The sequence below is a fragment of the Phaseolus vulgaris genome, chromosome 6 (assembly GCF_051622355.1).
Source record: "Phaseolus vulgaris cultivar YP4 chromosome 6, ASM5162235v1, whole genome shotgun sequence".
Classification (NCBI taxonomy): Eukaryota; Viridiplantae; Streptophyta; class Magnoliopsida; order Fabales; family Fabaceae; genus Phaseolus; species Phaseolus vulgaris.
In genome coordinates, this window is record NC_143503.1 from 26,782,428 (window position 1) to 26,805,996 (window position 23,569).

Below are 23,569 nucleotides of genomic sequence, written 5' to 3' on the forward strand. Positions count from 1 at the left end.
ATTATAAACAAGGAAGTAGAAGGGAAAAAACACCTTTAAGCTTTTCCAGCATTTTCTTTTTAGTGATAATTTCATTTTAACACTATTAACGTACTCACATTCACATTCAGATTTTAACACTAATAATTTTATCATGCACATCACTCCATCAGTAAATGATATTGTAAAAAATATCACTCCTTAAACATTTTAATTAAGTTTTAAGCAAAACAGATATAATAGTCCAATTTCACATACTATGATTTTATAGAATTAATTAATATCATTAAAAAAATTGTAGAAAGCATGCGTTCTCATGATACAGTTGTCTAAGCTTTAAACTAAATAAAATTTAGCTAAAATATTCCTAAAAAATAATCTAAAAAACATCTTTTTTTTTGTTTTCAGACTGATCTTTTTAAAAAAAGGTTACCGAAACATTTCAATTCAATATATTTCGGAACTAATTTTTCAGCCAAAATGTTATTTTTAAGGGAAAATATTAAAAACACTCGCAATCTAGGATTGTGTGCAGGAAGCAGAGACATAATCTCACCAATACACACCCTATGTGTTCATGAAAGAAAATTGTAAAAGAAAATTTGCAGCATTGATGAATGCACATCCTCGGGGATTAACTTAACTTTACACCTGATTGATTACAACATTACAAAATTATACAAATTTGATTTGACTTATCAAAAACTAGAGATATTTTTACAATTTTGTACAGGAAAATGTTACACTAGCAAGCAAAACAAGCTTTCAGAACCACTCCACTATGCATCTCGGGTACAAGTCTGTATCTGCAGCAATATGGGTGGCAGCTAGCAGTTCTTTCTGAACCTTCCGCCTCTCAAAGAACACCAAGCATGAAATGGACGTGCATTTCACACCACTTTCAAGAAGCCTATCACCGCCTCCACAATGGTGACATATCTACAAGAGTTTTAAAAATATAACCATCAACAGTGCAAAAAAGAAAAAGCATCACACAAAGAATCAAATTTGAGGGATTTACTAAAAGTAAAAAGGTGGTTCGTTGATATAGAACAAACAAGTGGAAAATCGACAGAGCCAAATGCAAACGAAAACTAGAAGCTAAGCCAAGTAATAGACAGCCTGTCATACTACAGCAAATTCCCCCCCACGAGTGAAATAAGAGAAAGAAAGAAGAGTTAAACCTACACAATCTCTAGAATATCCTTAACACAATAAACAATAGATGAAAAACATGCAAATATACTTACAGCAACAAGATGTTGCATCTCTTTCTCTAACTTCGAAGTCTTACTTATTACTGCTGTTGCAGCAGCTACTTCATTTTCAGAACATTGACTGCATAAACGGGCTGATGCCTGGACCAACCTACCACATAATACACAATGTTTTGAAAGATAGTAATAATCAATTCTGGTTCGATGGGAATTTGAAGTTAATTTATGCTTTGCCGAAGCTTCCCTTGTGGGACGAGGCATCTCTAAAAGCCAATGGTTGAGGTCAGCATCAACAAGTCCAAATACCCGCTGTAAAGCTGGTATTATTTGTTTATTAATATAATATAAATCATTTATTCTAAACGGGGAATTAATTGCCAAAACTTCCAATGGATCCACAACCATATCAACCAATCGGGCTCCAGGCTCTCCATGGATTACAACATAGGGTATTCTCTCACCATAACGTGGTTCTGCCCTAGGGTCAACCGTCATTGCCTTAGTGGCCACAATTGCAGCAGGAGGAAGTGATGACATTCTTGCACTGTAGGTACCCAAGCGAACCTCCTTTGCAAAAATAAAATCTTTAAGGCAGAATTTCTCCGAAAGAATCCTCTTCCACTGACGTTGCAAATAAGTCTTCACCTGCAGGCAGCAAATAAATAGTATCAAGCCTTGATGAATATTATACATTTATTATGTACTAGTTTATAGGCAACAAAATATCTGATCTAGAGGAAACTATATATCCTCTAATTATTTGTATTTAATGCACTAAGCATATACACTAATCACTGCCGTCCTAACATGGGTTTTCTGCCTATCATGTCTCTGTTTTTCCTTTCACTTCTTTAACAAGCATGAATTCAGATGAAGTATCCAGCACAAATAATTGGAATTCTACTGTTTCTTTACATCATTTCTTCTAACAAAGACATTGCTTGTACAAAGGGTCTACAATATTGACTTTCCACCAAGACAGTTTCCATTACAATATTTTCACAAAAAAATAAAATCAGATAAAGTGAATACAACATCCAAGAAACTAATTATGCAGAAAACAGTGTGGACAAATACACGACACGTATTGAACCAGATTCACACTATGTAGCAGCAAAAAATTTGCACAAAGTAACACGCTTAATATCTAGGGTCCAGCATAAAAGACAACAAAGAAATAGAGGGAGATGTAACCCATAAAATTTAAGTAGGATGAATGAGATGGGTGAGTGCCTCAACTTGTGAAAAAAAGAGATATTAGTATGTAATCGGGTCCCACGAGAGGCGTGGGCCAGTACCTCGCAAAGCATGTGCGCCAAGGAGTCAAGAGTGGTCAGACATCAATCATCAGGGTGTACCGTCACTAGACAGTGTGGAGAAGTCGGACATCAGAAACCCAAACAGTAAAGATGGGCCACGAGAGGTGGATCCCAGATCACACACCAGTCATCTGTAAGGGAGAAGCCTAGATCACGAGAACCCGTGCGTGTAGAGTGGATGACGCGTTCAAGCGTAACACAAAGTGTAAAGCCACTGGAAAGATATGACTTGTGAGGGTCGTGTTCCAAGGGTGAGCTACATGCATGGCACGTGAACAGCTAGGGCACTCCCAGAGGCGGGTGACCCCAGATATCAGGTGCACGAGAAGGCACCCATGTGATCACTCGCCAGAGGTCGCACTCCAGTTAGGGACCCCACACGCTAGGTTATCCTAAGAGTACGGTAACAACAGTGTTGGGCCCGCCCCATCAGAAAAAGCCCATTTCAGGTAGAGAGGAAACCCTAGTTTCAGTCTATAAATCGCAAGGTTACAAACTTGACAAGAGAGAAGTCTCTTGCGCCGCTAAACATACACAGTAGCAAGATTATACAGTTTCTGTGTTTCCTAGCCTTAATACTGACTTGAGCGTCGGAGTGCAAACGGCCGCTAGGGCGCCCTTTGTCTTTGTGTTTTCAGGTGTTCATCACAGAAAAGGCACACGAAGGTGTTTTGAGTCAACCGGCAGGAAAAATATCCATATTAGTTTTAATCCATTTAAATGGATTTATTTCAAATCCAAATCCATATTTTTGGATTTTATATCCAATCCATTTAATTGGATATGGATTAGATATAGATTGGATACATTTTTGGATTATCCAAATTGCATTTGGGATAGATTGTGACTTGGTCTGATCCAAGTTAAGCCAAGACAATCCAGTCGATGTCGAGTCGAGCGGGCCCAGGCCGATGTCTAACCGAACAATCTCGGGCCCATATCGAGCCGAGCGCGCCCGAGCTGTTGTTAAGCCGAGCATTCCCGAGTCGATGTCGAGCCGAGCATTCCGAAGTCGATGTCGAACCAAGTTGGCCCGAGTCGATATCGAGTAGAGCAACCCAGGCTGATATCGTGTCGCCGAGCCTGCGCCGATTTCGAGCCGAACTACCCAGGCCAATGTCGAGCTGAGCAGACCCAGGCCGATGTCGAGTGGAGCAGGCCCAGGCCAATGTCGAGTCTCCCGGGCCAGGCCGATGTCGAGTCGAACGAGCCCAGGCCAATGTCAAGCTGAGCAAGCCCAGGCTAATGTCTACCTGAACGGGCCCGGGCCGATGTCAAGTTTATTGGGCCTGGGCAAATGTCGAGTCTCTCGGGCTCGGGCCGATAGCAAGCCGAACGGGCCCGAACCAATGTCGAGTCTCTTGAGCCCGAGCCGATGTCGAGTCTCTCGGGCCCAGGCCAATGTCGACTTGATTGGCCCCGGGCCCGGGTCGATGTCGAGAGGAGCTGGCCTTGGTCTATGTCGAGTCGATTGGGCCTTGGCGAATGTCGAGCCGATAACGAGTCACCGGGCCTGAACCGATGTCGAGTCGTCCAGGCTCGAGCCGATCTCGAGTGGAGCAGGCCCGGATCGATGTCGATGTCGAGTCGATTGGGCCCCCGCTAATGTCGAGCCGAGCGGGCCCGGGCCGATGTCGAGTCGTCTGGGTTCGGGCCCATGTTGAATCGTTTGGGCCGAGCCAATGTCGAGTCTCCCGAGCCTGGGCCGATGTCGAGTTGAACGGGCCCGAACCGATGTCAAGTGGAGCGGGCCTGGGTCTATGTTGAGTCGATTGGGCCCTGTCCAATGTCGAGCCAAGCGGGCCCAGGCCGATGTCGAGTTGTCTGGGCCCAGGCCATTGTCGAGTCGTCTGGACTCGAACCGATGTCGAGACAACCGGGCCCGGACCGATGTCGAGTCGTCCAGGTTCTGGCCGATGTCAAGTTGTTCGAGCTCGAGTTGATGTAGAGTGGAGCGGGCCCAGATCGATGTTGAGTGGAGCGAGCCCAGATCGATGTCGAGTTGAGCGGGCCCGGGCCGATGTTGAGTTGAACGAGCTCAAGCTGATGTCGAATCATCCAGGCTCGGGCCATTGTCGAGTCATCCGGGCGCAGGCCAATGTTGAGTCGTCCGGGCGCGGGCTGATGTTGAGTTGTCCGGGCCCGTCCGATGTTGAGTCATCCGGGCTTGGGCTGATGTCGAGTCGTCCGGACCCGGGTCGATGTCGAACTGTGTTGGTCCGCGTTCAGGTTGAGTCAACTTAGGCCCAGTTCGAGCCAAGTTAGTCTGTGTCCGTATCAAAACGGATTTAATATAATTGACAAAGTGGATTTAATCTAATTAACAAAATGGATTGAATCTAGATTTAATCCACGGTAAATGGATTTAAAAAAAATCCATTTAAATTTGATCTAGTTAAAATGGATATGGATTTTAAATCCAATCCATTTATTTGGATTTGGATTGGATCTAGATTGGATTTTGAAAAATCCGATCCATGACCACCCCTAGTAATTACAATAATCAGGGTAGCTATAGTCTTTGCATTTTATGACCTGTTATGGCTTCGCTGTGTAATTGATACAGGAATTCATGACACGTTTCTCATCTTCTCTCTCTATAACAATTTTTAAACAACTATTACTTTCAATGTGATGCATAAAAGACATAATCTACTAGTATTTATACCTCCAATAAATCTTGTTGCTCAAAAAAGAGCCTCAAAGACTGCTCCATTATCTTTGCAACTGCACCACATGTGTCCCTGCGAACTGTCTCAATACCTTTAGCATCAAAAACTGGTTCAGTTTGATGAGGACTTTCATAACTGTAGCCAACATATCGTTTCTTAGTAAGAAGGAAACATGGGTGATAAACTTTCTCCATCTTTAGGGAGACAGGGTTAGGATTCATAGCAGAGATGGCAGAGGCAATCTCACTTCCAATTTGGAAGGACTCTTTCATAGTGCGTCCTTTAAGGAGAACAAACATACTGCAGAAAATACAATCACTTTATTAGTTTTTTTTAATACACTAAAAAAAAATCATGAAGCAAGGAAATGATACTACAGTAAAAATTAACCACCGGCTATCTTTCAATTGTTACAGAACCCAGCCAACTGTACCTAAATGCTGTTGGAAAATATTTAATTACCTAAGGAAAAAAATGAGTTCAAAGAAATGACTTAACAATTATGAAATTATTGGCAAAAAAACATGTTGACAATAAAAGCTTGTTATACAAAGGGGATTCTATGTAATTTTCATGTAGGATATCTTCATCGTATCGTAACCTTTACTTGTTTGCTACTTTTATTTTAAGGGGATTGTCCAAGAATAGAGTGAGCTTTTAGCAGTAATAATACAACTTCAGATCTGAAGGTTTCTAAACCCAACTTCTCTTCCAAACCAATCTCTCTAATTCAATCCCTAAAATTGAAAATGAAGATCAGTGAACTCCCAACATAAGAGACCTCGGTATGCTTTTGGCAAATCACAGGAGACATTATAGTTTAATCTAATTACACCTGGTACGTAGTTACCTATCAGTATCCCCATAGATAACTCTAGCATTCCACTTTTCATGTAGATTTACAAATGATATAGCATTTTCCAGTGTACTACGACCACACTGGACAATACTGTCTGCAAGTTCTGCACAGGGCATGCGACCACTAAATCCAGCAGCAGTGTAGCCATATGTTACATTCGCTATGAGCTTCAAAGCAAGCTGTCTCGCATTAAATATCTGAAAAGATAATTATATTACTGGGTAAATTCTATTTAACCGATTAAATTACGTAAATAAAAGAATCATTCCCTACATAATACACATCAGATATAAGAAAGTTCATAAACTAATAACTTAAAAATATTTAGCATACATTTGGTTGGAATATTTTATAAAATTTCTCAATTTCTTGTTTTCAATTTTTTTTTTGGAGGATTTCAGAATATCCTCCGAACTACAAGAGTCATAATTTAGTGTTTTCTTTTGTACAGTATGAGCAATAAATATTAAACTAAGAAAATAAAGTAAAAAAAGAGGTATAGGATTAATCCCTTGTGTATGAGTTATGTATTTATAGATGAAAAAAACATACAAAAAGTATGGGCTAAGTCCATCTAACACTTTCCCTCAAACTGGTGCATATAAATTGTATGTATCAAGTTTGTTACAAATATAATCAATTCTAGGTCCCGTAAAAGATTTAGTGAAAATATCTGTTAATTGATCATTCGAATTAACAAACTCAATCTGGATGTCTCCATATACAATCTTCCAATCTCAATATGTTTGGTGATCCTTTCATTAAAGAAAGGATTTGAGCTAATGTGAAGAGCAGTCTGATTGTCGTTTGAGTGACCTCTCCAAAATTCTTTAAGTAATTGTTTAAGCCAAATAAACTAACATGTAACTGAAGCCATAACTCTATATCATGCTTCTGTACTAGATCTGTTTCTTGCTCTTCCAGGAGATCAAGTTATCGCCAATGGAGATACAATATTCGGAAGTGGATTTTCTATCAGAAAGAGATCCTATCTTATCAACATCTGAATAACAAACAACTTTAGTATGATTATTGTATATAGCAAACCTTTTCCAAGAGAACCTTTAATGTACTTCAATATACGAATGACTGCATTCCAATGATCTACACATGGAGAATTAAGAAATTGATTCACCACACTAGTTCAATTTGATCTACACATGTTAGGACGAGTAACATTAACATAGTTCAATTTTCCAATTAATCTTCTACAACTCTCAGGATCTAAAGAGAGGCTCCCCTTGATTAGGTAGGAGTTTGGCATTGAGATCCATGGGTGTGTCAACAGATCTTGAATTCATTAATCCAGTTTCCTCCAAAATAGTCAATGCATACTTCCTTTGAGAGATAATAATACCATTGTTAGATTGTGGTAACTCAATCCACAAGAAATATCCGAGTTTGCCAAGATCTTTGGTTTGAAACGGGTAACAAAAGTGTTGCTTCACCTGTGAGATATCGTAATCATTGCCTATAAAAACAATATCATCAACATATACTATTAAATAGATACAACACTCGAGTGACGATAAAAAATTTAATGATCTGTCACACTGGGAGTCATACCAAATTGTTGAACAACATTGCTAAATTTTCAAATCTAAACCCTAGGAGATTGCTTGAGGCCATATAAAGATTTGCAAAGATGGCAAACCAATCCAGAAGACTCTGCCTAAGCAACAAAACCTGAAGGTTGCTCCATATAAATTTCTTGCAAATCCCTATTAAGAAAAGTATTTTTGATATTCGGTTGATAAAGAAGTCATCGTTGAAGAGCAGTCATGGCTATGAACAAGCAAATAGAAGCCATCTTTTGCACTAAAGAAAAAGTACCACCTTAGTCCAAATCAAAACTTTGGCCACAAGACGAACTTTGATAGCAAAAATCCAACAACAGATTTCCAAAAAGGTAAAGGAATGAGTTCTCAAGGTCCACCATTCAAAAGAACACTTATTTCATCAAGCATGATCTGGCGCCAACCAGGATGGGCTAAGACACCATCTTCAGATTTTCACACAAAAGACATGTATAAAAGGGTTGAGATAATCTATGGTAACTTAAAGGAGTATAATGAGGAGAGGGGTTACAGGTAAAGCGTATACCTTTACAGATGACAATGGGAAAAATAGGTTCAATTGTTGAAGCCGGAAGGGATGGAAAAGTTGGCACTAGAAGGACAATGGGAAGTCAGTCGACAATTGTACACCTAAAAGGTTGGTGGAGGTGGGAGATCTTTAGATGCATTAGACACAACAGGAGGATCACGAACAACTGGGATATTGACTTTGATTAGATGGAAACACAAGAGGAGAAGGAAAGACTCGGTAATGGTGATATTTGCTGAAATGAAATAGCGGTTGAAAGAGAGAGAGAAATATTTATATTCTTTTTCTGATCTAGTGAATCCTAAAATGATACATTTTTGTAACCTAACAAATAATTTATCAAAACCATGACTAAAATTATGAACAAAACATGTGAATCCAAAACCTTTAAGAGGAAAAGGATGGAAAGGTTCATGAGAAAATAAAATAGAATGACGAATTTTGTTATCTAAGACTGAAGATGACATGCGATAAATGAGATAACACACACTAAGAACAACATCACACCAAATAACGTTAAAGAACCTCACCGTGAATTGAAATTGTGCGAGTTATTTCAACAAGATGTTTATTCTTACACTCAGTCATCCCATTTTGTTGAGGTATATAAGCACATGAGTTTGATGAAGAATGAGAAAGATACTCACCGGCATTATATCAATAAAAATAACAAAATATTGAAATCCTAAATTGGACTTAACACGACTTGGTCCCCAAGTGTCATAGTGAACTAAGACAAAAAAAGACGAAACACGTTGTGAGACACTACTAAGAAAAGAGCTACGATTGTGTTTCCTGATTGACACGACTCACAAGACAAACTCGATAACTTGGAAAAAATTGGAACAAGTTGTTGAATCTTGGCAAGACTAAGATGACCTAGTTACGCATAAAGGAAAGATTGTGAATCCATTACCGTGCAATCATGTGCACATGCTCGTAAGTGATAAAGAGCATGAGACTCACATCTGATGCCAATCATTTGTCCCAAACTCTGGTCTTGTAAAAAAATAAAACATTTGGTAAAAGAAATAACACAATCAAGGCAACGAATGAGACGACTAATGAATAATAAGTTAAATGAAGACCTAGGAACATAAATATCATTATCTATTGCACCCGAATCTGGAACCCAAGGACCAAAAGAATTGGAGTGAGTGAGGCCAACAAAAGATGTATTTGTGTGTGCAACAAACATAGTAGAAGTAGAGTTATGAGGATCCTCATACAATTTGAGAAGTTCATTGAAAATAGCAGGCTATCCTAAAGTATCAAATGAAGTAGGGCCGAAAGTATAGGATTGCAAAAGAGCAGTTTGGATAACTACAGCAGATCAAAGAGGACGACATGTAAGACATAACACCTGTCAATTCTATGGCCTAGCTTATGACAATGTTCACATTTGTGATGCCATTTGCCTGACTTGTGATAGATGGACGAATTAGGCATAGTGGCAACAAAATAGACCATAGATGAAAAGGAGAGAAAAACCCTAAAAATTCAAACAACTACGATCAAGATGATAAGGGTAGATCCAACAAGGACGACTAGGCGATCCCAACATTGGTAATCACCATCAAAAAAGGGTTTGTTCAGACACCCACCATGCATGGCGAAAAGTGGTGGGCGTGATGCGACATGGAGAGGCATGTTGAAGTTCTGATTGTCACGATCTTTGCGTTGTGGTAGTCACCTGGCCGAGACTATCTGAACAAAGGTGTCGTCGGTCCAAACGGCGATTGTGGTAGAACAACGGCGGTGGCGGAAAAAAGATCACCGGTGAACTGTAGGTTCACCAAGAAGTCAAGGATTTTAGTCTAACTCTAGATACCATGTGAAAATAAAGTAAAAATAAAGAGTTATAGGATTAATCCCTTATGTATAATGAACACATAAGGTTATGTATGTATAGATAAGAAACATACAAAAAGTATGGACTAAGCATGTAACATCTAACAAAAACGAAAGAGCATAGATTCTAGAGTTTTGTACTCATAAAAGCACTGGGCACAATGAAAAGGTATTCAATTCCAATTCAAATCCATACCCGTTGAAGAACTTTCTCTGTAGGAGCCAATTTTTTTATTGCTTGTTTTACCATAACTCTAGTAGTTAAGATTTCTTCCAATAAGCGGGGCAGTATACCTCTTCGAACCTGTATGACACAGTACAGTACAGTTTAAAGTTACTTAATCCTTTCCACAAGAGTTACTTACAATAATACATGAAACATTTTCTGTGGCTAAAAGATACAAACAAAATATACAAATACTGATTGGGTTATAGGAAAATGTTGACGTAACGTAACAGTTTGTTGTACAGAGAAATGAAAACAACTAGTACTAATTTTGATGAAACAAAATTCTGTGTGTATGGTCTTTGGGATATGGACAATGACCAATTAAACAAAAACTATCCACATAATTTTCATTAATTATAAATTCAGCAAATTTAAGTCATTCATTCAGCTCCATTAATATTAGGAGCAAGAATGCTTCATCTGTGTCTGCACAATGAATTAGAAGATGGAAAACAGTGGGTCAAGATTCAAGGAAACTATACAGAAAAATAAAAGATAGAGTGAATACACTGATCAGCTAATGAAAAACCAGCCCCACAATTTACAGTTCTGTCAAATCTATGGCATTCATTCAGTTCCATTAATATTAAGTCCAGGACTTCAAAATATCAAAAGAGTTAGAGAATCGGAAAAGGAAAAAATATTGACTGAATCACCTTGCGAGGTACAAACATAACACCATTTGGAGTGAGCAAGATTTGATCCTTTAACTCCTGCAGGACATGTTGCTCTGGTGAGAATGGACTAACCCCAAGTGTATTGGCCTTTGATCCCACAACTTTACCCAGACAAGTGCAGAAGCAAAGATTGTATGCAATTATCATGGATGGATATAAAGACTGGAAGTCAAGCACAACAACAGGATCTGAATAAAATCCAGATTCTGGTTCCATTACTAGAGGAAGGCACTCCATAGCAGGTTGAGAAGCAACCTAGATGAGAAAAAAAAACGTGTTATTAACCCCTTGGGTACAGGTGATAAAAGCAAACATTAAAAAGACCATAAAGGAAGCATCGGAATAACAAAAAATACAAGGGACAACTTGATAAGTTGAACAGCAATGCATCTCGAAACTGTTTCAATGGTGAATAAGTGAAACAAATGTTGATAGAGATAAAAACTTATTAAACAAGATGATTGGATTAGTAACCTCGTGATGCACTGAATACAAAACCCACCCAAGAACATTTTATTGTTACTTTTTTCCTTTATCAAATCCAATCTCCTTTCTCGTAACTAAAATAACACAAGAAATTAGAAAAATGAGGAGAGAAAATGACACGTTTCAACATGGTTGTCCTATTGCATTCAATATTAGTAGTAGACATGCAGGGTATGCTCTGAACTATAAATTTGAAGAACCTCCCTCCTCCCCCTCTTTAAATAATGAGTATTTTTCTTTTGGGTATGGGTGGGGAAGGAAAAGCTTGGAAGAGTATTGATGGGAGAGTTGGCTGTGGCAGCAGAGGAAAGGTTGGTGAAATGTTTGAACATCTTATTAAAACTTGTATTTTATTTTAGTTTTGATATCTACTTCCTTGTGTCAAGGAAAACCAGTTTATCAAATAAGGGTTTCTTAGTTATAAGAACATCATCTAAAAGAAATAAAATAATAAAAAATGGTATGAAATATTAAATAACTGAATACTGCAAAAGCATATATTACAAATGACAAATGAAATCATGTCAGGAGGATGGTGGACAATTGAAAATGTTACAGAGTTTAACTCAACACTGTCAAGCAAGATAAGGAAAAGACCTCCGGACTAATGTCACCATATACAATTACAAACATTCAACATCATATTCAGTTATCTACAAATGAAAAGGAAATAATAAGGGAACTTTGTGAGAACCTGTTGATTTCCAGGTGAGATAGCAAGATAGTTTTGTGTATGGGCCAACCTCAGAAACATGGATTCAACACGGTATTGTGATCCTCGAGAGAGAACAGAGAAAAACTCTATGCCAAAGACACGAGCAAGTTCTGATGTTCGATTCACCTGCAGAAGAAAAACAAACAAGAATCTACAAATTAAAGAAAATGTAACTGTTACTTAAAGCAGTATAAATCTAATTAAGGAATCCAAGTAGACATGGGCTTGCATAAACAATGTGGATCAATGACCTTGTTAGAACTATTGCAAATAGGGAAATATCAAGAGATTTTGTATGTACATTTATGATAATGGTAGTAATGGTTATTCTCTGTATTTGACTCTATAAGTAAAAGCATGTTTGAGAAACAAATTCACCATATGTTTCATTCTTTTCTCTCTCTTTGAACACATCTATTACTCTATCATTCATTAGATTTAAAGAGAGATTAAAATAACTTGAACACGTTTTTGAAATTTAAATGCACCCAAGTTAGACTAGATTCTGGTAAAATTGTAGCCATAACAAGCACTTAAACAGTAAATCCTTATTTTGGCAATAAGCCTATAATGCTACCTTACCATATCAAGTTGGTTTAATATCTCTAGGTTCAGCTTTGCTCTCTCTATAACATATTTGATACACCGATATCTGGCTCGTCCAGGACCACTTGAAAACCATTTTGTCAGCACTTTATGGTGAAATGAAGGAACTTTCCGCCTCAAAACAGATTCAGCAACAGATTCAACAGAATATAAGTTCAATTTAACTTCTCCACGGATCAATCGCCATACATTAAGGACAATTCTGCCTCCTACATGAACTCCACTAGCATGTGTCCGTCCCCATTCATCCTCAATTACTGAATTTTCTGGCACACAACAATCTAAACTAGGCGTGTCATTAATGTCCAGCTCCAAGATTTCTTTTTCAGAAGTTTTCATATCTTCAGAAGAATTCAAAGACTCAGAAGGAGTGCGAGACAGATTATTAAGTAATCCCAAACCAAGATGTGATGCTCTTTCTGCTAGAAAACCAAGAGAACTCCCTTGAATATCCCAACCCATCAAAATATCTGGGTCAGATGAAGACACAATCTTTATAAATTCTTTTAACAATAGCTTCTCATCAGTGAAAACCAATACTTTCGAGCCAGATAGACCATCGACATTTCTGCAAACAAATGAAGAATAAGAACAGCAATTTTTTAGATGTGATCATCCTGTAAGAGATATAGTATATACGAATATACAAAAATTTTGTAACAATAGAAGACCAATCAAGAAAGAAAATGGGTACACAAAGAGACATCACCATACCTCCGACAAGGTACAAATTTACTGTGTAGAAGAACTAGAACATCAATAATAGAAGCACTATCGTTCTGAAAACCAAGGGCTATAATGTTGATGCCATCAAATTGAGGATCAGGTAAAAGGTCTCCTCTAGATTCTGCAAGAATCTACCAATTACAGTCATGTTAGACTTAGATCTATATGAGAAACAATCCTATAAAGATTTTCATTTTTAGAAAAACCAGCAAAAGCTTATTTAAAGTCTAAAAACATAGTCCAAGGATGATAAAACTTAAAAGTCTAAAAAAAAAAACACATTACCTTTTAGCAACAAGCACCAAAAGACTAATATATTCCATAATCCTTATAAAAATATTTTGATCCCCCCTTAAAGTATTAGTATAAGCAGGTAACAATGACTAGTATCCTTCGTTTTTAATTCAATATAATAAAAAATTAATGGCTAGTCTTTTGACTCTAACATAGCAAGTTGATTTAATAAACACCATAAAGTATCTAATAATAGTAATAAAAGAACTCAACATGATGGCTGAGTTATTAACATCATACTTGACTGTAACCCATATCAAGGATCTGGTTCATAGGAAATGACAGGAAAAAGTTGTTTTCAACACCAAATACCTAAAATGAGATCTTAAAATCAGAATCCAACATGAAAATTTGATTGATGTGAAGGAACTTTAGAAGCTACGGACGTCTTAGCTTGAAAAGAAAAAGAGAGTACAATCTCCAATACCTCTATACTAAGTAATGTCAGTTGCTGTCCACAGCCAACACTTGCAGGGTCTCGAAATCCAGTTTGACTTAGAGGGGTAAAGATTGATTTTCCATCCGGGGCTGATGTCTGAGGAGTATCTTGTGAGTCATCTAGGTGTGTTTTCACTCTTTCTGTTTGTCCTTCTCCATTGCACGGAGCCCTCTTTTCTGTATCAGCATCTTCATGCAGCTTAGGCCTAAGAGGAGGTTCAGTCTCAGAAGCACATTTATCCTTGTTCTCTGCATCAGGTTCTTGATGTACATGATAAGGAATATGCCCTGAAGAGAGAAGAAGATTACTATAACCATATGTAGGTTACCTGTCATAATTGTTATAGATGTACAAAAATGTTTTTATTTGTTTAAGTTCTGTATATTTAGCTGTATGCATTATTATTATTTTTTTCATAAGCTGTAAAAGCTTGTGAAGCAAGCTCTCTTTAATTACTAAAATTAAAAACAGTGTCTGTCCGACTAAGACATGAACTCCATTCTTGACCTTTATACTATCTCTTGTTAACAATGATAACTGGCTAAAAGAAAACCAACATTTTGCCAGTGACCAACCTATAAAATGAATTGAGAAAAACATTTTACCCTTTGGATATGAAGCCAACGTTTTTCTTTAGTGAATTTCCTAGAGCAAGTAATATGGGTAAAACAAATCACTGATCAAGTATGAAATACACATATGGTTTAGTAGATACCTCTCTCATTACAAAGTAGCCATCTATGCACAGTATCCACAGAAGGAGGCAACATTTTAGGTGTTAATAGGTACAGGTGAGAGCCATCATTTTGATAGTGAGTGGTGGCAACCTTTGTCCCATTAGATGTAAAGGTTTTATTTGTAACATACTCATTGCAAGTTTCCATCCCTTTCTTAGAAATCCTTGCAGAAATCGGAAGAAATACATCCAGATCATCATCCCCTTCAACTAATAAACACAAGCCGATGTGATGTTTCATCAAACACACAATAAGATCAGACCACAAAACTTAGAAGCATAACAAACTATAATCAATAACCATCACCAAGTCTCCTCCACCACATGGGTATCGGCTACATAACATACAAAGATTGAGTGTAGAAATTTCATAAAATGCTTTGTCGTGTGTTTGGATGCAGAACTATGGAGAACTTTTATAGGGTCATTCGTTTTTGTAGAGAATTTGAAACGCTTTATGACAAAATATGTTACTCGAAGAGGGAATTTTAAAAGAAATTACAACATTAGGAATTTATAAAATTAATTGATTATTTAGAATTAGAGAATTTCAACTTCCCCCGAAAAAGTAAAAATTTGAAATGCTTCATATTTTTTCTTCAACTCAGCCCAAGTTGGTGTTGCTAGGTTAAAATCAATGGGAGTTTTTTGTTATTGTCACTGACAAAGTTATTTTTTTCCAATTTAAGTTAGTCTTATTTTTAATTTGATGTTAGTCAACATGATTTTTTCGATTGATATCAACTAAAATTATTTCTCAACCAGCATCGATCGGAATGTAAATCAAAACTGTTTCTCGACCAACATTAGTCAAAGTTTTCACAACCAGCATTGGAAATGCTATTTTCAAACCGATATCAACCATATCTGCAAAATAGTAAGATTAGTAATAACAATGAAGTAAAAGGGAGGTTTTAATTTGTTGTCCAAAAAATAAAGTAGATGATAAAAAACAATAGACAGAGCAGGTTGACTCCCAAGTTTATTCCCCATGAATCCCTCATTGGTTATTCCAATATTATCATCCTTCAATTCACACAAGATGTCAAACTTAATCAAACAAGCGTCAATCAAATTCAACAAAATCTACGGATGTATTTAGTATCTCACTCGTCTCCATATGTCTACTCGTAAGATGTTTTTCTTCTACCTCTTGAACTAAATGAACAAGAGATTAATTAGAACTAAGCGAACTAACCAAGAATTCTAATTAAAAAAAGAACTGAATTATCAACAAGCGTTCAAAAACAGTTCCTTTGACAGAAACTCGAATTCAAATAGACTAGAGGATTAAAACAAACTGTTACATAAAGTTGAAAAACAAAACTTTACTGAACAGAACCTCAGAATTTAATGGGAAATCATAAGGGAATCAACCCAAAAGGTTTAACTTACAATGAGGAAGACGAAAGCAAAAGAAAAATAAATCTAGGTCTAAGAGCGTTATTTGACTATGAAACTCGATTTTCCCCATTCTAATTGTATAATTTCTCAATTTTCTCAGTGATCACATTATTATAAAAAACATATTTTCAAAATAGATTGTCTACTAAATTTTATTTATTGATGCCAATAAGACTATTTTTTGGCCAATGTCAGTGTTTTCTAATGGAAATCAATAGAGGATATTTTTGTTAGACATTATTGGGATTATTTATTTGCCATTGTAGGTTAAAGCTACTAAGTTGATCTTTGTTAGGGTTTTACTGACAAATGTCAATGGATCTATTTTTCGGTGTGTCGAACAGATTATTTCAGTTGAAGTTTGTAATGATTATTTTTGGTTGAGGCTTGCAGGGATTTCTTTTATCAACGTCACTAGTGTTATTTGGTGATCATTTGTGTATTTGGTGGTAATTGAAATACTTTATCCAGACAAGAAAATTAAAATTCAATAAATTTGAATTGTTCTATCCAAACAAAACATCTTTAAAAAATAAACAATTTGAAAGGAAAACAATTCAAATTTAATGTATTTGAATATTCTGGATATTGGGAAATTCCCTATCCAACTAAAGGTTACTTCCTGGGTGGGTCAATATCAAGTCACCAAGATTCATATATACAAGTTTCCAGTGCAAAAGTAGGATGTCCATTAATAAAATAATTGTTTGCTAGCCTCATGAGTTTCTATCAGATATTAACATTCACAGTACTACTTCCTATTTGTCTTCCAGCAAAAACAATGCCAAACATGCAGGTATCCACCCGTGAAAATTTATTGACAATGTGGCAATTTCAACTAAATCAGCATTCAATCCAAATGATGAAGTGTAAGAAGTCAATGAAAGGATATTTGCTATAAAATTTTCTAAATGGTTGGACTTCTACACAAATAGAGCAAAATAAAAGCACTATCTCGGTGTCCTTTGTAAGAGCTGTACACTGGCCCTTCCAGAAAATGGTAGGTTAAGCACCACAGAAAAATATTGAAAATGGCAGCTGAATATTAATACATAACCTAGATTGAGATAGGCTCAATTGTTTAACAAGGTATGCTATGAGACTACATCACAGATTCACCAAAATTCCTTTGGAGAAACACAGACCCAAAACCAGTTCAATGTATACAGAAAAACTAGAAACAATGGAAACAAAGTAAAAAATGGGGAAAATTGGATCAATGAGGATAAAGCTAAAACCTGGCATTTCATCTGAGCTGTCTTCAACCAAATGTAAATGGGTATTAGAGGTTGTTCTACTTTCAAGATTCTCATCAGCCGGAGGGTTCTTGCTTGTGGGTTCAGAGCCAATAATCTCATGCAGCAAATTTTCACCCACCTTTTGATTATCCACCTTTTCACTAAACAATACTTGCACATCCTTTGCATCACTTTTCTTCACAGAATTCTCACAAAACGTCATCTGATCATGTTGCACAAATGATAAGCTTTGGGGAGAACTTTGATTCACAAAATTATATTTACCAGACACGCTATCAATAATGAACGAGTTTTGCACACTAGTTGAAGCAGAAGAATCAGTTTGTGGACTCCTCTCGGGAGCTCTGACTACATGAACAGCAGCTGTTCTCAACCGTGTGTCTACAAAGGGACTTAGGATATAGGCATCAGAAGCTACATGGTCTGTAAAAGTCAAGCCAACCTTAAGGTTTTCACCCCTGCATGCCACAGATTGATTTATGGAATCAAATGAACATAACTTTTCAGGATTATGGAGGCCTGGTCCATCATGCATTAAAGCAGAACCTCCTTCTGTACAGTTCCTCAACTCTGCATTTGCTTCTATACCTTCCATTTCATGTTGTTCAAAACATCCATCTTTTGGCCTACCAGCTTGTGAACGACTGTCAATTCCAGTTGAAAGGGGCAGTTTCCCATGAAATAAATTAGCATTTTGGTCTTCCATTTCTTCTTCATCAGTTTGCATTGTTTTTAAATCCAGTTGTTTTTGCCAAAAGCATTCATTTGGTTCCTCATGTTTGTCTAAAAGAAGCTTTTTAGTAGTTCCAGGCTCGTCTTCAGCTTGTTCAACTCGGTGAAATCGCTTTCGCCTCATCAAGTCCCGTAAAGAACAACTACCTGATGTGTGTACTTCTTTTGAATCTGAACCATTTTTGTCCTTGTTCCTTGTAATACAAGCACTATTTCTAACCTCATTTATGTTCAGGCGATCTGAGTGAGCATAATCTCCAATATCACTTTCAACTGGATGAGTCACAAGTAAAGTAGCTCGTTCTCCGTTGTTATTAACCTGATCAATTGTGGATAGAGGCAAAGACCCCCATTTTTTGTTCCTTATATCTTTACTACCTGTACTTGTGCCAGTAGTATGCAGAACATGGTACTCAGAGGCACTTTTGAATTCACTGTTTATCTCTGATAGAGAAGGGGATCCAACCAGACCACCGCATTGACCTGAGAACTCATCATCATTAGAACCATCAACTTGGGGTAATTTCATGTTTGATGAAGTTCCAATGCGATAATTGTTATCAAAGGAAAGAGAAGGTTTTTCCTTTGGTAACTCCAACTCAAGCATATCCTCGGTTGAATCTAGAATATCCTGACACTCCTTCTGGGACTCACTCTCATAAGCCATATTAGCTTCCTCCAGCACCTTATCAATTGTTGCAGCAGGCAACAAGGGAGTCAAGATTGTTTCATAAGCAAGTTCATCATCAGAGTTTATATCCTCTGCAGCTTGAGAAGTTGCAAGCCACTTAAGAAGATTTTTCGCTTCCTTATCAGCAGCCTAAAAAGCAGGAAATACAGAAATTCAAGAGAAAATTTTAATAGACCAAATTGTTTAAAAGAAAATCAAAGGTTGAACGGTGCCATGATAAATCTAACATCCTTTTGCTTCATTTAGTCCTTCAGATATTGTTGCAGGACTGTTTTTAAGAAAAATAAATAAATAATGGGTTCTTATTTCATTATTCCAATAACAGGCTCTTCTGAAATTTACAATAGTTCATGAGAAAATATACAAATACAGTTTTAAATATAAATAATATGAAACAATGAATCAATGAGTAAAAAACCTAGGGAAAATATTAACTGCTTAAAATAATTTAAATAATCTTTATCAACTCTTGTAACAATCAGCAATATAAAATAGCAATGAAGGTAGGTTATTACAAGTAAGCAATTACAGAAAGATAGAGGATTTAACATAAAACAATCCATCTTAGTAGATCTTCCATGGGATCCTGACTAGAGCAACTAATCACAGCAAGATCTATTTCAAGAAAGGGATGAGGAAGAGTACTTTTGTCATTTTGTAGGCAGCATATACAAAATACGGAGAAAACACACACAGAGCCTATGAAATAAGAACTTCTTAACAATACCCAACCCCAGAAGAGGATTATTTTGTTGAAGAACAAGATAAGCATCATTATGAAAATATCTTGTTCATTCATAATAGAAGAAAGGTCATAGAAAAAGCTACTGCCTTTATGTCCATTGATCCAATCATTTCAGTTGACTGAATTTCACCCATAGTCAACATTTCAAGATTGGCGTCAGTCCCTTCCTTTTGAAATTTGGCATTTTTGCATAATGTAGCAGGGGGTGATGCTGAGCCTATTATGTCTGTTTCACTGCAACAATTCAAGGGTTCTGATGCTTCACAACATGAGCAAAATATAATAAATTTTCCATCATGTAAAAATAAATCACTTCACACAAACCTCCACTCCTTCCCAGGAGGAGTACAAAATAAAGAGGTTTCAGCTTCACTGCATAATTCAATAAATTTTTTCTCAAAGTCAAGACCAACAGAGAAAAGTTTCATAACATCTTCTGGAAGTGGTTTGCCAGGATCAGAAGGCATGGTAGCCTCATGAATCCCAGTCCGTTTCTGTTGTTCCTGAAACAATTAAGGCAATTAATTTAGATAAAACCCAAACAAATAACATGCAAAATAGAGATACAGAAAGATCAGTGATGATAAGCTACCTCCCATATTGGTACAAGTGACTGAACCATGTTGACATCTGAGCATGTTTGTGAGAGAGATGAATACATTTTAAACTGCTGATTAAGAATCTCTGCCACAACAGATATGTTTTCATGAGGAAAACAACAGTAGCAGAAGACACCATTACATATTTAAGTATATACATGTGCATGCAGGTTTGTGTTTGTGTCAGAATGGCCATGAAACCAGACAAACCATCCACAGAAGAATCTCCTTCAAGCTCACAGATGCTTTGGCGTTTAGGACAGTGAGCCTCATCTTTTGAAGAAGCACTGGATTTGCTTGGGGCTAACCATATCCACTCAGATGGAATCATGGAAGACACCCACAATTTTGACTCTAAACATGCATGAGCAAGTGGATCTGCCTAATCAAAATATTACAGCATCAAATACAAATAAGGGACATATATATCATTGAAAAAGGTAGCAGTTTATTAGTTAAACAATACAGGGAATTTAGAGGGACTTTGAAAATGAAAAATGTGAAAGTCAACACACCTTTCTATGCTGGCCATCAATATTTAATTTCTTGCAAGTGTCGGGTAAGGGGCGGCGGAACTTCATCTTTGATAAGTGCAATTGACCCATGCCATACAGGTTGTAATCAACCTAACACAACAAAACAAAGTGTCTATATTTACAAACCACAAAACTAGGAAAAAAATGTGTTAAACAATTTTGCATTTGGACTAAAGGCAATCATGTACACAACACTCATGGAGATATACATTCAGTTTATCTGTTCACATAAGTAGCCCACAGAAATGTCAATAAACCAATTGAACATACTTCAAAAATGAGAGGAAATAAATAAATATATCATTAATAACAATCATGCTAATTACATTCTCAACTCCTCTATTTGTAACAATCACATTCTCTGATGGAATGAATGTGAAGATTCTAAGGATATTTTTTCCTAATTACTATGGATGTTAGAATACTTTTATCCTAATAACCCCCTACGTACAACAAATTGCAAATGTCACTTCACACAAACCATTAACCAACTAGTTATCAAAATGTAAAAAGTGAAATGAGTAAATTATAAAAGAATAAATGCAGCACAAATAACATAAGTTCCAAGCACATGACAGCAGCTGGATGTTCCAAACCAAACCAAGTAAATCCAAACCATATAAATAATAAGAAATGGAAAACATAAAATTATACTCATTAATTTTTGCAGATGAATGCTGCCAGATACATAAAAAATTTCAGGTTTGTACGATGTTATGCAAAGACTGTGGATAATTTAATCAGAAAACCATCATATCATTTTTAGTTTCACTTAAACTTTCAGATGCAATAAATCATACGAATCTACATACCAGAAACTGAAGAATGAATGGAATATGTGATTCATATGGCTGTAAACTTTTATCAAGAACAGCACCAGCCTGAAAAAGAAAATGTCAGGATGAAAGCTTATTCATTGTAATAGCAAATTCAGTTGTACTAAATTCAATAAATACTTCCCACTTGTGAACAAAAAATTGCTCATTTTGAAACAAGCATCAAACTTATAAGAAATGTCCAGAAATTGTACCAAGAGAAGACTAGCTGCACGGGAAACATCTTGAGGATAATATCTTAGGCACCAGTCAAGGCTAACTTTTTTTGGAGTACGAAGGTTTTCATGATTTAAGCATGCCATTATCTTAGTTTGTAGATACAAGTGTTATATATGCATGACGTGCAACTATGCATGTGGAAACATATCACAAATAAAAAATATGTACAAAATATCAGGATAGTGGATACAAGTATATCTTTACAAATAACTCCTCATGTGAATGATAGCCATAAAATTTCCTTGCTTGTACAATGCTGCATCCATGTACATGTTGTCTTGTCGAACCAGCACTGCCTTTAAGCTGTAAAAGTTGCAACCAAATGTGACGCCACATCTTTATTCTTTAATATAAGAAACTGTATATATTAAGCATAAGCACACACAAAATTGAAATAGAGGCTACTAAACACTTTCTAACTCATGCAAGGATACCTTTAAGGCTTTCTCAAGAGACGCAGCTACCTTATAGGTGAATGCATCACCTGTGCAACGACCACAAAATTTAATCCGCATATCAAGTAAATCAAAATGTGAGATTTATTTGAAGCATGAATACGGAAGAAAGTTAGATAAATCAAAAGCATCATCCAGATGATTAAAACTAGCCTACAAAGTAAAAAGAGAGAAAAGAAAACTAAATAAAATTTGCATCCAGCACGTAAAAACAGTTAAAACTTAAAAAATAAGTAACTTATTAACTAAAATCGTTAAAAGAATGAAAGCAAAGAAATTCAAATATAAATATGAATATACAAACGCACGCTTGATATAGAGAAAAAAAGATACCGGTCAATGTGACCTGTTATTACCTTGGTCCAGTTGAAATGGTATATCCGAACACGGCACATACAAATAGGGTAAAGCCTGCGATGAATAATTAGAATAAACAATTTTAGTGTAAGAACAGTACCATGTGAAAGATTTCGCTTATTACAAAATAGTAAAACTGTGTGTATTGCATTTATGGTAAAAAAAAAACGCTAGGACTTGAAATTAAACTTAATGAGGAAAAAAGGGAAGTAAATATGAAGCAATGAGTAATGCATAGTTTCTAACCGAATATGGTTTAAACGACAAAGAAATTTCACGTGTGATCTTACTCGATGCATGTGCAAGCAAGTTTTCTGGCCAGCAGGAGTAGAACCATACACTCTTATCACAGGCACCTCGTTCACCTTTCCACCTAAGTAAAACAAAACGAAACAATGAAACGCAAACTAGTGCACAGTGAGATGATGAAACTTTGAAACGCGGAATGAACCCTAAATTGTTGTCGATCGTTCTTGGACAGAATTCGATTGTTCTTGGAAAGTGAAAAAAACTTAGGGCTGGATTCGTACCGTGGAAGCTACTATAACAGATATCGGCGTCGGGGATTGGCGGCGCCATGTAATAGTCGATGGAGACAATCCGAACGGTGAAGATCTCAGTACTGGACTGTGAATCTGACATGGTTTAAACTCACTTGTGTTTCTTCTGTGGAAGAAGAATGAAGAGAGAATGAAGACGGGGAAGCTTTCGTCTATTAAATTTGGCGCTAGGTGGTTAGGAGAAGTCTTTAAATTAAAAGCTTCTCCCTCACGCTTTTTTTTTTTTTCCCTCTCTTTTCAACGCTACCTTCTAAGGGCCGAAATT

General features: G+C 36.6%; 1 protein-coding gene across 3 annotated transcripts; it reads right to left on the minus strand.

Annotated features, from left to right (window-relative positions):
• Positions 1–613: 613 nt before the first annotated feature.
• REV3 (recovery protein 3) lies at positions 614–23,503 on the minus strand. 3 transcript variants are annotated; one of them, XM_068639471.2, is made up of 24 exons: positions 23,275–23,503; positions 23,035–23,117; positions 22,744–22,798; positions 22,367–22,416; positions 22,123–22,235; positions 21,908–21,950; positions 21,690–21,758; positions 20,857–20,967; positions 20,552–20,723; positions 20,335–20,426; positions 20,067–20,245; positions 19,829–19,976; positions 17,554–19,126; positions 14,891–15,121; positions 14,164–14,462; positions 13,431–13,573; positions 12,693–13,284; positions 12,090–12,236; positions 10,889–11,164; positions 10,200–10,307; positions 6,038–6,243; positions 5,184–5,487; positions 1,230–1,841; positions 614–918 (listed from the first exon to the last, which is right to left on the minus strand). In XM_068639471.2, the coding sequence occupies exons 1-24, from the start codon at positions 23,384–23,386 to the stop codon at positions 745–747; spliced, it is 5,892 nt and encodes a 1,963-aa protein (XP_068495572.1). In that variant the 5' UTR covers positions 23,387–23,503; the 3' UTR covers positions 614–744. The 3 variants fall into 3 exon arrangements, with proteins under 3 accessions (XP_068495572.1, XP_068495574.1, XP_090159887.1); XM_068639473.1 differs by lacking the exons at positions 21,690–21,758; positions 21,908–21,950; positions 22,123–22,235; ... (2 more) ...; positions 23,035–23,117; positions 23,275–23,503 and having other exon boundaries at positions 20,552–20,719; XM_090303761.1 differs by lacking the exons at positions 19,829–19,976; positions 20,067–20,245; positions 20,335–20,426; ... (7 more) ...; positions 23,035–23,117; positions 23,275–23,503 and having other exon boundaries at positions 14,891–15,075.
• Between the last annotated feature and the right edge of the window lie 66 nt (positions 23,504–23,569).